This window comes from Anticarsia gemmatalis, chromosome 16 (assembly GCF_050436995.1).
Source record: "Anticarsia gemmatalis isolate Benzon Research Colony breed Stoneville strain chromosome 16, ilAntGemm2 primary, whole genome shotgun sequence".
Classification (NCBI taxonomy): Eukaryota; Metazoa; Arthropoda; class Insecta; order Lepidoptera; family Erebidae; genus Anticarsia; species Anticarsia gemmatalis.
Window position 1 is genome coordinate 4,472,800 of NC_134760.1, and position 18,007 is coordinate 4,490,806.

At 34.6% G+C, this 18,007-nt stretch overlaps 1 protein-coding gene across 1 annotated transcript in view; it reads right to left on the reverse strand.

Annotated features, from left to right (window-relative positions):
• The window catches only part of LOC142979476 (uncharacterized), a 53,299-nt gene extending 44,835 nt beyond the window's left edge, over positions 1 to 8,464 (reverse strand). The window contains exons 1-2 of the mRNA XM_076124394.1: positions 7,510 to 8,464; positions 139 to 378 (exon numbers count right to left, since the gene is read on the reverse strand). Coding sequence (XP_075980509.1) covers positions 139 to 378; positions 7,510 to 7,621 — 352 coding nt within the window. The 5' untranslated portion in view covers positions 7,622 to 8,464. The remainder of the gene's footprint in view (positions 1 to 138; positions 379 to 7,509) is intronic.
• Between the last annotated feature and the right edge of the window lie 9,543 nt (positions 8,465 to 18,007).

Below are 18,007 nucleotides of genomic sequence, written 5' to 3' on the forward strand. Positions count from 1 at the left end.
ACAACGATAGAGTAAAAAAAATATCAAAATTGTATCTCTGGCTTTGGCTTACAAGGGTTTTTTACATAACGAAGCAACAATATACTAGACTTTGAAACAAAATATGTACAAAAAGCTATCAAATAATATTAGACTCACCTCTCCCACTTCTGCCAACGAACCTCAGGTCATTGAACTTAGCAACCCTATTCTTCATCACAGCGGAGTTGTTCCTCAGTTCAGCGGAACAGTTCTCATCGTTGCCAGCTCTGACGGTGACCAGCGTGCCGTCGATGACGTCACCGAGGGCTACCACCTTGAACCCTCCCGGCAAGGTCTTGTTCGACCGCCAGTGCTGAGGCAGCATTGAACACATGTAGTCTGGACTACCCGTCCTCACTGTTGACAAGGAAATGCAAATTAGTGAAACTATGCCAAATCTTATACAGGAGATAGATAAAGAGAATCTAAAATATACATCACCGTTTTAGTTCGTGATATTTTACATTTTACGTCTAGTGTTATATGTATGTACGTATTTTCAGAGAAAAATGACTGAAATATGTTATTCGTATTATAAGTGAAATTATTCTATTGATTGTTCGGTTTTCTAAAATTATATAAAGAGTGGTAAAATAAACATGATTAATTCAATTTGTAGAGTAGAGTAAACAATTTAGAGAGGACTACGAACACTGCGAACATTCAAAATTATAAGCAATGGGTTTGATTTGCAAATCAAATTATGATGTTTTTTTAATAACCACGGTGTTTTTCGTAGCCCTATGAATTATTCATAAAAAATATTTTTGAAGACGGATTTTTAACAAGTAAGTAATAAACTAATAATCTTATTTGCTACCTTCGAATAAGCAGTATTTTATTGATTTACTATGAATAAATAACTTAAAACGTATTCATGGTGGTCGTAAATCATTATTTTAGTGATTGGTAGCGGATAAATTGGCTCCCAAGTGTATTATAATATTACATGGCTGGTTTGTCGCTAATTGGTAACACTTCCATTATACAAAACCAACCTACCAACCATTCGATTTTAAGTTAGCGGCGAGAGGAAGAAAAAATATTCCTGGGAGCCGATGTTAAAATTATATTTTTCGGAAGTTATAAGTAGTAAATATTCTATTCATGTTTTAATTGACTTATGACTATGCTGAAAATTGGTCTGTGTGCATGTACTGAGTATACATATATTGGAAAAGAATATATCTGTTGATCTTGTTTTAAGGATGTTTATCGTTAATTAATTTAGTTTTAAGATCTAGAAACATAAAAAAAACGTCTCACACCCTTTACTTTCATATGAACCCAATATTAATATTAAATACTTTCTCTAATCTACATAATATTAATAAGATTTACTGCGACACAAAGCACGTAAACGTATTATAATGGCGTTTTTATAACTCGCAAGGAATTCTAAAAGTAATCAATTCAATAAGGAAAAACTGAGTTATTTATTTAACTGAGCCAACACATGTTATGTTGTGATGATAGCGTAAAAGCGGTACTCGCTCTATTCGATTACGGTAAAGTAAAGAATAATATTGTTTGCAGTTAACAAGTCTTAATTTAGTAAAGCCTAATTGATTAAATGGGCATTTTAGTGTTGTGTACAAATCTATCTCATTTTCCTGGAGTATTTCAGAGTAAAAATGTTAAAATATCATGATTTGTCGTTATAAAAATAGTCTGCTATTAAGTTTTCTTTGCTAAAGTATCCACAGAGAAACTGACACAAAATTATTGAAGCGAAAATAAAAAATCACCGTATTCTCAAAATAAGTTCAAGAAACGACGAAATATTATGTTATATCCTCCGATTAGCATAAAATGATGATTTACAACGGTTTGCGTGCATTTCAAATCTAATTTAAACCCGCACGTTCAACAAACCATAATCAACTAATGTAAACGTAATCCTCAAATTAGGATGCGGTTACACCGTTCACACCGGGGACTGTCTCAAAAAATCACCGTATAACGGTCGGAGCATCATAAAAACATTAAATGGTGTAAATGCGGTTTCACTATTTACGGAAGCCGATGGTATATAGGAATTATGGCGCCGCAAACTGCGGGTTAGGTGCGGTCAAAGATTTTGTACAGGGTGTCCGACGTCCGAACTACTGAATCATAGATTTGAAACTACGTATCCAATTGAAATATCTGTAAGGGCCAACTTTTGGTTTATTACGTCGTTTATAGAATAAAACGTTCTTAATTTCTGATTATTTTTTCAGTATTAAAACGAGTGGCTCCGGTTCGGTAAACAGAGGTAAACGGAGGAAATTCTTAAGTGTATGTAGAATTTAGTAGTTCTAACGAACCACAGGGGAGTCTTGTGATATTTCGTGTTTTAAAATTACTATTACGGTAATTCTTGGTTAACAAATTAGCGCTAAAATTGTGATAAGTATTCTTATAAAGCATCGTTTAAAAACGTGATATTCGCCGTCCATCACCAGGAAGACGGAAATCACACGACACTGTGAACGACCACAATCTATCTTGTGGTCACCATAGTTCCCAGTGCAGTTCGCACTTCATATCACGAACTTGAAGTCTAAACAAATTGTTTGGTTCTGAGCCATATTGGGAATTATTTAAAATCTGCCAGGCTTATAAAACTTATACTTCCCCCTCTCGGTCGCTCCTTAGTCCCCACTGACCATCGCAACCACGTATGAAATATGCTATGGATTGCTTCAGTTACATACAGCCGTCAACTTTCCAGAGGCGTTTAATTTTCCATGTCCAAAATATCAACGACAACTTTAAGACTGTCTGATTGAATATTATGCTAGTACAATTAAATTTTAATATTTCAGTTCTACACTCAGTATGTCACGCAATATGGTAGCTTTACAACAAATTATCGGTATAGCGGGGTGTTTCTGCCAATTGTATAAATGAAATATTTTACAAAACTTTTGATTTCATTAAGATATAGTTGTCTTGTAACGTTTACTAAAATATGTACCTTGTTAAATATTTTTATAAGTAAGTAAGATAAAAAAAATCTTGAGGTCATTGTCTCTTATACGTAAAAAATAATATCTGTATCCTTCCTTTAGTACAATAATACAAACTTTTCGCCCAAATATTACTACTACGATAACAGGATACATCGTAAAGAAACCAGTTTCCTTCATACTTAAATCATATTAGCGTTATTGCGTAACTGTTATAACGACGGCTACTTATTTACAATAAATAACGATTTGATGAATTTTGACATAATTTAATAACGCAAATTTAATTATAATAATTAATCGTGCTAACTTACTAAATATTAATTACTTTATTTATACTCAAAGTAGAGTACTATTGGTATTTTCTAAATTATAATATTTCTCAACAATAGTTAGAAATTGGCTAACGTGCTCGGCAAACGACAATAGGCTCGCCTCCTATTACATAGGACTATCGTAGACTAGCTGACCCGCGCAACTTTGCTTGCGTCACATAACAGAGAAAGGGTCATCATTTTCCCCGTTTTTGTAAAATGTTTTACTGTTACTTTGCTCCTTTTGGTCGTAGTGTGATGATATGTAGCCTTCCTCGATAAATGGGCTATCTAACACTGAAATAATTTTTCAAATCGGACCAGTAGTTCTTGAGATTAGCGCGTTCGAACAAACAAACTCTTCAGCTTTATAATATTAGTATAGACTAATTGGTGTAACACGACTGGTGTAAACGTTGGTGTAACACCTTCGCCTATAACTTCGGCTGTAAGAGGGTGATATCATGGATGAAATTTCTTCTTTAGTTCTTGTCCCTTTCTCATCCTGTGATATCTATACATATACTTTAAACCACTTCTACTGTCTACTGATTTCAGCTGTAAGGTGATTTCCTACACTCGGTATTACAGGAGTATGTACATTTGGTGCACCAAGAAGATGTGTTTATAGGAATATAGGTACACATTCTGAAGCACCAGCCGGGTGTAATTTCCGATCGAGACAATCGAGGGTCGGTACCGGGGTTCGGTAGCTTGTGTGTTGGTAAGGTGTGTTGCGCAAAGTAACTATTTAAGATTCCATTGACAGGACAAATTGATGATTATAATAATATGTATATTATATGCAATTTTAAGAAAAAAACCCTTCGTAAATAGCTTATTTAAACTTAAGTATATGTATATTTTGATTTTTTGTAATATAAATATAGGCTTATAATAATACGGTATATGAATTAAACTATGGAAACCGAACAGTTAGATTATTGTGTCGTTGATCAAATTTTTTTTGTGTTTTATTTTCCCTCGTAAATGTCATAATTATCGAAAACATTTTTTGTATGTCGCAACATATAAGTATATCTTCTATTAGAATACACGTGCTATGACATAAACTAAATAAAAAATAATAATGCGAGGATTAGCGAATGATTAGTGCTTTTAGAATAAATTAACACCAAGAGATGATTTTATATAAATCCGGTTTTAATCGTCGTAAAGGTGATGCAAAACGTCATGAGTATTTTGAAAAACTATGTTGTAGGTATCATTGATATACCGACTGGGTTTGAATTTCCTAGATTAGGAAAAATATACTATTTGCGCTAGAATTTGATTCAATTATTTTTATACTTTTACAGTAGAGCAAATGCATGAATGCCGGAATGGTTTTATTGGAGTAAAATATTTCTTTTTCTTTAATTGTGTCATTTACCGGGTTGTTTTCCTTTTTACAATGGTTAATTACTAATATCTTATAGGTAGATGGACGCATTTGTGTTTTCTACTCTTTTACGTCTAAACTCACGATAACACTTCACGATACAGTACAGTATACAATCGCGCCTATGCTAAAATTTCATAAAAAAGTACTTTTCTTCACATACTATAGGCAAAGTATGAATAGTTCCAGGATAACAAAAAGGTTTTTTCCTAACTATTCATGACGTATGACCCGCCATATCCTCATCATAAAACCAACTAGGTATACTGATTGTGGTTTTGTGTGATTGTGACTGTACTCTATCCTTTAACCCTTAGTTTATAACTCTTCCTTCATTGAATTGAGAGTATAATGGCTGAATACTCAATTTTAAGTTACACTGTCTTGTGCTGCCCCTATTACTTGGTCGGGTGTGGGATTAAATTTATTAACGTTTGAGTATTAAGCAATAAGACGCTTAATTTTTACATATCTTACATAATAGGTAAAAATTGTTAGTAAAATGCAAGCCTTATGTATATAGTATTCACTCCCGTAAGAGTGTTCAAAGCAAGATAACAATGATTTAGTAGAATGATATGATATGATAATGTATTAGACTAAAGTCGGCAAGTAACTGACTATGTACCCTTAAGATACAATTAGTTCGGCTTCTAATATGCCGAGGACAATAAATTAATTATCTTTCGACTGAAAAACGTGGTCCGCTACCTTAATTAACACACAACACTGCCCAGACCAACAATCTTGATTTAAATTAGACATATGGTTGTGTTTCTATTGTAACTATGTACTCCAGTCTCCAACATATTTTTTTACTGCAATGGCCAGTTACGTATGTACGTATGTTCATATTCGAAAAATATATGATTGGTACCCGTGTCCCGACCTCATTAGCTGGTATTGAGCGTGTTCGTTACAGTGAGAGCTGGTCGATGGACAGTGTGTCACCGCCCTAATGTCATTGTGCGTGCGAGCCTAATTGTACAGAAGACTTGAAATAAATGATAGGACAAATCATTGCAGAATTATTTCTCCTATAAGAATGATTATTCAAAATTGGATATTTTTAACTATTTCTTTAGTAATCCATTATGTTTATTAAGTCACATATATAGTCACGAGACTATAATAATATGAAGAGAGAAGTAAACAAGTAACAATTCTTCTTGAAGAAATTATTACAACGCATTGTTTAGAGAGAATTATCATACGTATTAAGAACGGTCAAAGGTAAGATTATTTTAACACTCAGTCTGTGAACAATTTATTACTTTAAATGTTCAATGGAAGAAAGGCTTAAGATAAAATAAATTTAAAGCTTCTTACGCCTTTCTTGATATGAATGTGTGATTTGTTTATACAATTCAATGTTTTGGCACAGACACCTGTCTGAGAGAGTGTTGAATTATTTATATAACAATTCAAATGTCATGTTTTATTCATTATTCGCGTGAAATACTATGAGTGTACTGCTCTTGGTTTTTGGTATAGTAACATTTGTATACGCGTATTTATAGTAGTAAAATTTCCTATAGAAATTTTATTGATCATAAATAATAATAAATCCGGCTACTAGTACCATAGGTCCAGTTAACCACGGTATCAGTCGCTGGAACCCTTTTATAAACGACATTTTTAAATTATTTATGAGATATACAGATTGTCATATTTTTGCATTTTTAAAACGTCATTTTACAGTCATATAAAATCAAAATATTTTCGTCTTCGTCTGGTGAATGTAATGCCGGTTGTTAAATCATTAGCTTTGCATATTTCTAATAGGATTATAGTGCATAGACGAATTCACTTGTAATAATATGAAATAGATCGTTATAGTTTATGAGTTTTGAAAAAAACTTTCTCTTGAAGCCGCGTTGATGTCTTTTCTTTGAACGTGATTTTATCTAAAGACTCATATTTTATTTTGGAAAAATCAAAAGAATAATACGTAAAAATTCAATCTAAGCTAAAATTAAATCAGTTGTTTGTTTATTTGAGATAATCTTAAAAACTGCTAAAGCGTCCCTGCCTTGCTACGAAACGGATGGGATTGTCTACCTAACTACTATGTTGATAAATGGTATAGGCATTTGGGTCTTATTACATACTATGCAATTGTTATTATAAAATTGCAATATACGAAATTTTAGCAAAAAATAATCATTTTAGATATTAATAATAAAAGTGGTAGGTACTGCACCTATATTCCGGAATGCACTATAACTATATTTGAAGTTTATATCTTTTTGAATGTATGATTATGGCTATATTGTTGATAGTAGTATGAATCATTGAATACGTTTTAAACTAAATAAACTAAAACAAGTAAGTACAGACACTTTCTATCCCAGCGGGGAAAAAGGCATAATATTATGGAAATTATTATTTAAATAGTATTTCGCTAATAATCACCGGGTCATAAAAAAATATGAATAGCTAACATTTTGACCTATAAACACATTATAAACCGGAAAGAAGAGCGTCTCTACTCACTGAATCATTGACCTTAAAGCCTCTCGGCAGGCTCTACGTGCTAGCGCCCACTGTGTTTTGTCAAGCGATGTCACCTGCTAGTGTCTAATGACATATTTTACTACATTTATTGTTTTTTTTTTGTATGATTGTTTTACTTTGTATTTGAATTCCTGAGTTCAAAAGTAGTAACTTTTTTTAAGAAATTACATCTATTTTTTTTTGGATTTGTATTCATAGAAGTTTGACTTTACAGTTCACAAATGTTGTATTTTTATGTGGATGATAAAAAAAAAGTTACGATGAAGGGAAGGAGATGTATTTGTATATGTTCCATGATTACCTAAATCGGGATATTCCTGGAGTGTATCGTCAATGATGGACTGCAGCCACCACGGCTCCATCTCTGCCATCTCGCGGCGCCGTCGGCCCCGGGACTCGAACGGCAAATGCATCCTCACACCATCACACTACACTGCCGCTCCGCCTCGCTCGGCGAACCCAACCGGTCCTACTCAACCGTCAATGGACACGTCACACAACGAAACTCTCGAAGGTCAACTAATTCGGCAAGTTAGGGCTTGAATTCCAACACTTCCGCACTTCTCGAAAGGTACTTCGATGTTTGGCGAATTTTGGCATGCGTCCAACACGTTCGTGTATTATTTATGTGTCGAGACAACAAACTCACAGGTTCTCCGAGCTTCGAAGTTGTATTGTACCGTGACAGTGAGTACTCTGTTAGCGTCGACACGATAATTTACTATGATTAGGTGATCTTTGGAGTCTAATACTGGTTCAGTCTCTTCGTACGTTGTCGCCGTCTATATTATTATTAAACTAATGTTTTACATACAATAAACAAATACGTCGTATCACACACAAATTGTCCGTGTATGTGTGTCACACTCGTGAATATTTTAGTAGTTATTTCCTCAAGTGGCCGCTCATAGTTTGTTACACTGAACTCTTCAACTTAACTTTCGTCATTTTAGATGAATCACAACACAGTTCCCGAGGGGTTCACTGGAGCCCGAGCGGTAGTACATCAAAGTTCCGGTGATACTTCTAAGAACACCTGTAAGTCACTCGCGTTATGTCAACATCAGCTGAGATTTAAACTATCGATATTTCCCGCCGAAGCCGGCAGCCGGTTGTGGAGTGTGGATGATGTGTTGGTGTCGGCTGTAGTGTGTGTATGTGGTCGGTGGCCGGTGGTCGGCGCGCAGGTATGACCGCGTCGCGTGGTGCACGAGTGAGGCGCGCTGTGTCGGCCGCGTGCTCGCTGCTCGCGCGACTCTCTACTACTGAACCGCCGCCATTCTGTCACTCGCTGCCTCCATTCTCTGCGGTCAATCTGCGGTTTGGCCACGCTTCATTTGTCGGGAAAATGCGCGCTCGTCTTCTCCCGCTCGCGCACGCCCGCTCTGCTATATGTGCGAGAGAGACGCGTGCAAGTTTGTGCCATTAAACATTTTTGTTTAGTTCCATTGTTGAAAGGGAAATATTATGAGCTTTTTCATTTTGAAGCGTGGCTGCGTATCTCCCTCTTTCGATCCGCTAGCTGCGGTCGCAGTGGAGGGAGACGTCTACAAGTGTACTGACCTCTTAATTTTATCTAAACTCAAGTTTCAGTTAATTAAATAGTAATAATTTATTATGTAATTTGAGTAATGTGTCATTGCGAAATTGAATTACAACACGGCGATCACATTAGGAGGTAATGTCACTCCGAATTATGGAACTAATGAGGTTTGATTGGCGCGCAATTGTATGTAATTTGACACGTTTAGGCTAATAATCTAAATAGTGATTATCATATCATGTTGGTATGTTCTGTTTGTTGTGAAGCGATACGGTTGTGTAGTTTTTGTCGGTGTGTGTCGGTCTCAAGACTGCGGTGGGCGTGTCCGCGGCTGGGCGGGGCGGCTCCGCCTACTGTCGCGAAGACGGCACTCGCGGGCGGAAAAATTGAGTCCGCGCCGCCGCCGCGCCACTACCGCGCCGATGTAGCGCCGACAGCACGCGCTGCACTTGTTGCACACCGAACACCGAGGCGCTAACAACATGCCAAGTACACACGAGCTTAGAGCACGCAACACGCATCACAAACTACGCTAATAAATAGTTGTATTATACAGGATACGATAGACATCGTTATGTAAAGGATTTTCCGGACAAGATAGTTCAACTATTTATAGTACAAAATCATTCAAACAATGCATGCTTCCGACCTACATAAACAATACAAAATAGTTTTTTTCCTTCAGTAGCATACATTTTAATTTATGCTTCTAAATGAAATTACGCAAATCATAAAACCCGTTATGTGTCATTTGTAAATGTATTTTAATAATTAATTATGTTTTAATGTTCTGAATGTATTACGCAAATTAAATCTATTTTCGATGATATGACTAAATGCTATTAATAAACGTGTTTTTAATAGAGATGTCCCGGGTAATCGGTAATCCCATACAAACAATACAGTGTACGGAAGCTGTTTGACGCTTTTTATTATTTGTCTGTAAACAGATTTAACAGATATTCTGAGCTGATTTGGGAAATACAAGACTAATCGTATTATGAGATGGTATTTCAATAAATTTGGGACTTTTATTGGATTAGTCATCACCGCAAATGCGAGATCACGGATCATATCCAATTGCTTGCAAGAAAATAAAAATAGAATATTATTACTCAGGCCTGCTACACACATATTCGGTTCGGCATTAATCGACCTAGCTATTCGGCAAAACTGAATATGTGTAGATGAACCCTATTGGCACAAGCCGAACAAGTGAGTCGAGTTTGTTGTCCGATAAATATATCCGAACAGATCGTGTCGAACCAAATGTGTGGAACAAGCCTTACGTGATAAATTGTATTCCTCCGAAATAAATTTATGATACGAAAGTAGGCTATAGTTAAGTCCAAATTGTAAAAATATGTTTGGGTAACTCACACAATTTATTTTTCAATGAAATTTCTTGGAACATTTAAAAAACCACGAATTACGGTGAGTAACACAAAGGCACGTGTCAATATCGCAGCCTCCTCTCCCGATAACCGCAGTGAGAGTATTTTTGCCGCGGCGACTGCGGCAAGGAGCGCCCTGTGACCACACCACCGCGAATCAATTAGATGAACTTGAACCCACTGACCTCTATACTTGTTGAAGTTTTGTCTTTATACGGCCATTTTCAATATTTGGTCAGAGATTAAGGAATTATGAAGTTAAAATGATCTTTATCTGATTTTTGAAGGGATTGCTAGACATACATTGAGTTCTTGAAAGTAGAGTACCGATAAAATGAGAGATAATGCTTGAATTCATTGGATCTGCACTGTCTCAAATATTTTTTATTAGGTCCCTACTGGGCCCATACCTAAATGGAAAGAGATTTTTAACTGCTTATCAGTTATGCGATATTAATAAACAGATAACAAACAACAACTACTTTTCCTATCATGAAGCATTTGTTGACTCCATTACGAAAATTTATCTGGCACGTATAATATTATTGTGGATATACGAGCATCCTGTCGCTTAGATGGCTTTGGGAGCTTCGTCTATGCAGCGGTATTTATGTAGATACCGCTATAAGAACAACATACAAGGTTTTGAATCTGTCTAAAAGCAGGTAAGTATGTATAAGTTTTGAATTTGTATTACAGTATTTTATACAATATGAAATTAATTTGGTAAATTAATGTTGAGGAAAAGGTAGACATGACATCATTAGCTTTGTAACTTTACTGGACTTTGGCATACAGTAGGTGATACGAAGAAAGCAAAATAATGACCTAATATACTCGTAGTTTATTTTCCTTAGGAACCATTCTTGACGTAGTCACCCCTTTTACTACTTAATCAATATACATAAACATAATTTGCTAGTACATAATACCTATATTATAAATGCGAAAGTTTGTGAGTGTGTGTGGGTGTTTGTTTATCACGCAAATACTACTGAACCGATTTCAGTGAAATTTGGTATTAGTTAGCTGAAGACCCAGAATAACACATAGGCTTATCCCAGAGTTCTCGAGGGATCGGGATTTACATGGGAATTTACATGGTTTTCTCGCGGGCAGCCTCTAGTTATCACTATATTATTATGTTCTCCTTTAAAAAAGAAGGCTGGGTTTTCAACACAGATTTAGTTAACACTTTCCTACACGAGACTATTTGATAACCTCGTTGGCAGTCACTTTACCAGTTAATTTCATTAAGTATTCTTGTGTCTCCTGTTCACAATAATACCTAGTTAGTGCATATAAATTAGTATCCTACTTCTAATATTAGACTAGACGAAAAATACCACAATTTTCCGTTTGTTAATAACTGAAGAAACAATTGGCCGCAGGTACTGAGGAATATCGGTTAGCTGTAGTTAGTGTATAGCGGTTAGCATGGAATTTTTGACGATTGTTTTCAAACATATGCTATTTATATCTATCGCGTGGTTATTCAAGATGTATCCATTATCCAATAATCAGAGATTTCCATTTAATGATAGTTTTTTGTACATTGCCCATCATGAGACCTCGGGTAAGATTTGCAGAGTGCTATTGGTATTTTAATCTAACTCATATTAGAATAATTATGTTCAATAGTAGTCCGGAGCTTGATAACGTGCCCAGTAAATGGCAATAGGCTCGCCCCTATAAAATGGAAAACACATTGTTAATTGCGAAATGTGGGTGTATTTCATACACCTCTGCCTCAATTTTGGATATAAAGCGAAATATTATGAATGTATGTAGTTTTTAATAATTAATTGAGTAGGAAGTTAATCTATCTATCGTACAGGAAAGATCAAGTCTAGACCACTGTCCCAGACTTTGTTTCGTTTATTAGTCCATTAATATAGTTGGTATAATTGAACAATAGGTAGGTTTGTGGTATTGTGGTATTTACGTCATAAACACTGTTGTCTTGTTTATCCTTAAATTAAATGTCCTTGTACAATTCACTTGACAATTGTTTCAAATTTGACGTTTAAAATGTCTGTCTGTAGGCTGAAAGAGAGACTAGGGAAATTTTTTACCTTATATAGCACAAAATTATCACTCTTACCTTTCCCAGAGTTTATTAAGTTATAATTCAAGAATTCGAAGTCGCATGTTTTATGTGATATCACGAACGAAAATAATTTGTAAAGCCTGTACTCCACGTTGCCTCCTGATGTTATAAAAAGATAAAACTAGTTCAGTTTAAATATCAAAATAAGGTATTCCTTTCATTCTGGCCGTGAGAAAGGAATGAAGCACTTTATAGGCATTTATTTATCCCTTTTTTAATCTAGTTAGGAAACTCGTGCGGCTACAATTGCAGAAAATACAGATTTGGAGTTTTTACATGTACCTTCACGAAATTAAAAAAAATAGGTGAATGTTTAACCCCCGGTTTTTGAGGTACATTTAGCGGTAGTTTATCTATTCAATTGCCTTTAAACTCATTAAAAAAATGGTTTGAATAGATAAACTACCGCTAGATGTAAATCAGAAACCGGGGGTAAGCCGTTTTCGAGTTATGTTTTTTGTAAGAGCGAATTATTTTAATTTATTTGTACATTTATTTATTAAACCTGGCAATGCCACGCAGTCTCATTCTCATCGTCATAGGCTATGAGCCACGCATTGATGGTTCATACTTGAGGCTATGAATGACTGTTTGATTCATAGCCCACTACTACAGTTCAACCACAACTTGTAACTTTCCTGTTCAGCCTGTAGTATTTACTGTGTTTAGTTAAATTAACAACTATGACCACAATACTGAAACAGAGAGTATATTTTATTAGTTGGCCTTAAACTATTGTAGATATAATAAATATTGTTAGTTATATTTTGCGTGTTTATTATTACTACCTCTACCGGCCGCCTACGACTTCGTCCGCGTGGACTTTAGTTTTCCCGTTTTTCCCCTATTCAGCCCTTTCGGGGGCAGGGGGAGTTCCAAAAATCTTCTCTTAGTGCTCCCCATACATCCTAAGGAATCTTCATACCAATTTTCTAACTTTTTAAGCTCAATCGTTTAATAGTTTCGGCTGTGTGTCTATATACATAATAATATGCATATTGAATGATTGATGATGAGAAACGTCAGGCATTCTAAGATAAAACGCGTGTTCGCTTTAATCCCTTATTTAATAATAATAATATAGTTAGTAGAATTAAAGGTTACGAAAACATTTTTATTTTCAGACTTTTCGGGCGATAACAGCAAGGCTCGCGGCCACACACATGTTAGTTGCTTGTATTTCCACGAAAATGTTCAAAGTTCGTCATCAATATATGGCTACCTGTTGTTTTGGTAGCTAAATAAGTAGTTCATTGGTAGGTTTATATGAAGTCATATTTCTATAATAAATTGTCATACGAGTAACCATAATGCATATTTTTTCACAAAATAGGTATCTGTGTAATTTATACTGTATCATGTGTGCGATACTTGACCAGTTACTGTCGTTTGTGTAGTAAGCTTGTTCATGGTTTAAAAAAAACCTTGGTCTGTAACCTCAGTTTCAATAAGCAGAAGTTAGCTTATTATCTAATTTATAGTGTAAAAAGAAGTGCTAGTTATTTTGTAAAGTTCCACTCTATGCTGTAACGAGCAAGCGTATTTGCTCAGAGCCTGGTTGTAAATTTATCTATATAATTCTATATTTAGAAGTGTATAAGAATATTTGTTGTCCAAAATATTAATTTATTTATTATCATTTTAATTGTGTGAATAACGTCATAGCGTTGTTCATGCAGAGAAGAATATAAATAGTATGTTGTCGTCCAGCCACAAAATAGGTACAGAAGAAGATAATAATATGAATTGACGTATTTATTTATATTACACAATATAAATATACATTATTATTGAACAATATTATTTAATTAACAAATAAAGAAGGGTACAGTATCAGTGGGAATAACCACACATCGCCACTCGCCCTTGTGGTTATAACCGGTCTGATGAAATAATTATTTACTAATATGTAATTGGAGAGGAACATTTTCAGAAAATCCGTATACATTTAACAAATAATAACAGTGGACATTACGGCAATACATATTGATCTAAGGTAAATACACAAGAAAATAAAAGGTCAGCGAAAACACACTCCTATACATTGGAAAGCGGCGTGAAGTCAAGCAAATTAACTCAATATAAGCAAACCAGAGTTACACTGTTCTACAAAATCACGTAAATCCCACACTCTTTAAATAGTTCACATACACAATTTGTCTCATTTGAATACACGTGTTAACAATAACAATTAACAATGGCGTACGTGAGTAAACAACAAAAATTGTTACTTGAAAAACTGAGAAAACACGACGAAAATGATAATATTTGTTTATCGTAATTCGGTCACAGGCATTGCTGGGTTTTTCTTGTTGTATGTGTGTACGCAGCCTTAGGAAAACCAACTCGTAACGATACGCTAAGTGAATGGTTTGAGTAGCGAGTGTGTGATAAATATTTCGGTTAAATCGACTACCATTTGTGAGAAAATTTGTTTATATATTGTTAAGCTGTGTTTTTTTATTTGTTGTTGCTATTACATCATGTATTTTTGTTCCTTCATGGAGGTTTTGTTTATAGCTTTTCGTCGTGTTTAACAACTTTGGATCAAGTAAAGAATAAATGATTGTATAAACTTTTGATTTATAGCAAAAGTTTCGTTATTATAACCTTATCGTACGACTGGGAATAGCCGAAACGTGTATTGATACTTTTATGTTAAGACGTCGCTTTCGTCGCGTCGTCTCTATTTACATTCTCTGTGTAGTCACAGTATTACAACATAATTTGTGATTGAAATATTATGTAATTTCTAATACAACTAAGAAAATAACAGATTTTATTTCCTTAAGGTTTTCCTGCGTCACGGGAACTGTCAGTTAAAATGGTTTTTGGACAAAAACAAGTTACTCACATGTTGTTTTGCGATTGAAAAGGTTAGAGACATGGGGAGTTTCCCGAAGTCGTAGTAAAATATGATTCAAGAAAACTAACGTTTAAATACTATAATAAAATAAGACACATATTTATTACTTTTAAATATATTTTATTGTGTAACTCACGCTATGCATATGAACTGTGCATAAGTATTAGAAAAATAATGCTGCACTTCGCTTTTGCCTTATTTCAAATTATGAAATAAGTTAGTAATAGATAATTTGAATTAACATAACATAGAATAGCCAGCGTGATAAATATATTTTTAAACGTCATTTCAGGTGCTTTTTGGACGTAAGTGAACACGTCTGAAAAGCTTATTCAGGATAAACTTTTGTGATTGATCTAAAAATGTAGTGTGATGTTCCTTGTAATACACACCGTGGTTTAAAGCAAGTGATAAAGAAGAGTATCCTAGATTTCTGATAGGTCTAAGTTTAAGAGGTTCGCTTCTAGGAACAATCAATGATATTGCACAATATAACGTATTACACAATTGTATTCACTGCTCTGTTTTATATTGTGCAACAAAATGGATTATGTAGAAACAAGGAATAGTTCAATTTCATCATGCAATTCAATAATGGAAAAATACTGGGCAATATTTTTGTAGGTCTAAGGGCGGCCATAGGAAACTCTATGTGATATTTGTTTTGTTCTGATCATTAGCGAAAGCATCCCTTGATAGGTATAATTCTAGACCACATAATAGAGAACTGTAGCTTATTTATTAGGCAGGAGAGATATTATCAGAAATAGTAATAAAACTCTTTTATTTTATATCTATTGACGTAGGCAGCAGGCAAATGCGTACTAGGCCGAGATGTTTTTATTTGTCATCTTTTAATGAGTAATGTTCGGCAGCTTTTGAATGCGTCACTTTACTCATTATTCTTTGAATATTCATAGGCAATAACTTGCAAGTAAAGTTTAATACTTGCAGCGCTCCGATTAGGTATTGACCGATTTCTAAGACCAAGCAACATCGATAAAAGTGTTGTTACATTATCATTAGAAATAATTGATCTATAGGTACGTGAATTACCAAGGACGTTTAAGTTCATGTAAAAGGCAATGTGGGAGCATAATAATAGTGTGTAACTGCCATAATAATGCAGCAACTTACTAAGTATTGCGGATACAGCATGCCCAGAAAATCAGACCAGTCTTGCATAGCTTTAATAACGTATGTAAAGCTTTAAAGGCAGGCAGAGACGAAAGAACGCCAAAACGCTATTTATTCATTTTGCAAAACAAGTAAAATATGAGATATAAAATAAGTTCCAGATTTACAGCTCATTTCCCCGTTTAGTATAGGTATCCATTTAATTGCGTTTAAACTCATATAAAATATGCTATTAAATAGATCAACTACCGCTAAATATACTCGGAAACCGGGCATTAGTCAGGTCTACCCTTTAATATCTCTCAGTAATATAACTAGCACAACCCTCTCACTTGGTTCATAATCTGGTTGCAACACATACTCTCATTTGTTTAAAATGGCCAGTTCATTACGTCGCTGCATTGTTTTTAGTCAATGAGATTAGTGCCGTCTGTGAGTTCATTAGAATATAAACCGATTAGTTGGGCGGAGCGGGGCAAGACACGGCCCTAATAACAGGGGACCCGCGCCGACCATTCTTCTACACAAAACAATACCACTTGTGTGTTTTCCTTTGAGCTTTTAAACGAATATTATTTTTAAAGTTTCCGCGAATAAAAGTATGAAATATTCTTTTACGGATAAGTAATGAGGTCTTGAAGCTTTTAGAACTAATTCTCATTTGAATTATTAAACTCTTTTACGAAATCAAGAACGCTATTGCGTATGATTAAGATTATTAAACTTGGTATAATGTCTATAAAATTTAATTCCACGTCTTCTTTTGATTATAGAAGAACCAATATTGTGCCAACTTAAAAGTTTAGAATCTGCGTTAAGCTGTAGTACCGTGATGACTAGAGAATTATTGCAATGCCACAAAGTCTCGCATTTATCGTTAAACTCAAGTACAAGTAGTTATGAGCTGACGAACAACAATAAAAATATTGGAATTTATTTGTGAATCATCATCATATCAAACAATACAAACAAATATAAAGAAATCCTATCCTTTTAGAGGAACGGATGAATCACAAAGGGCTTATGTCGTTGTTGGTCGTTAGAATCAAGTAGACAGCATAAAATAAATTTCATAAGCAAACATTTTTTATGCAAAGATCGGTGGCCTACTGTGGCCACGATCACGCAAGATACAACTAAGCTTAGATGTAAAATTTATGATTTTCTTATGAACTTTTTCTATTAATTTACTTAATTTTTTAGATAATCAGTTCCTCTTCCTACTTTTGATGACTTGAACTACGTAGTGGCGTTAACATTATGTCAAACAATTCCCTGCCAACAAGTGAAACTACGGTTGAGCTTTCGTGTACATAATATAGCGTGTGTATCACTTATCACTGCAGAAACTTCCACTAGATGATGTAGGCTGTTAGACTTTTATACCAAAACTGCAAAATTAAAAGACATTTTCAATACAAAATATTAACGTATAATACGACTATCAGTTTTTAATAATTTCTAATGTATAGCGTCATCTAGTATGAGATTAAGTAAACAATTTGTTGGTAGCGTCATCTATTAGAGAGTAGTAATAGCACGTAGCAGTATGACGATGTACGTGCCAAAATCCTAGCAGTTATATGATACTTTGGCTAGATGTCAGCACTAGTTCGTAGTTCCGACTATTTCGCAGAGATGGCGCTACTCAAGCTTGTTAGAACTTTTTGAACTCAATGAAAACTTAACACAACTTTACCAAAACTTTATTGTATTATATTACCACATTAATTTGTAACTTCATAGGAA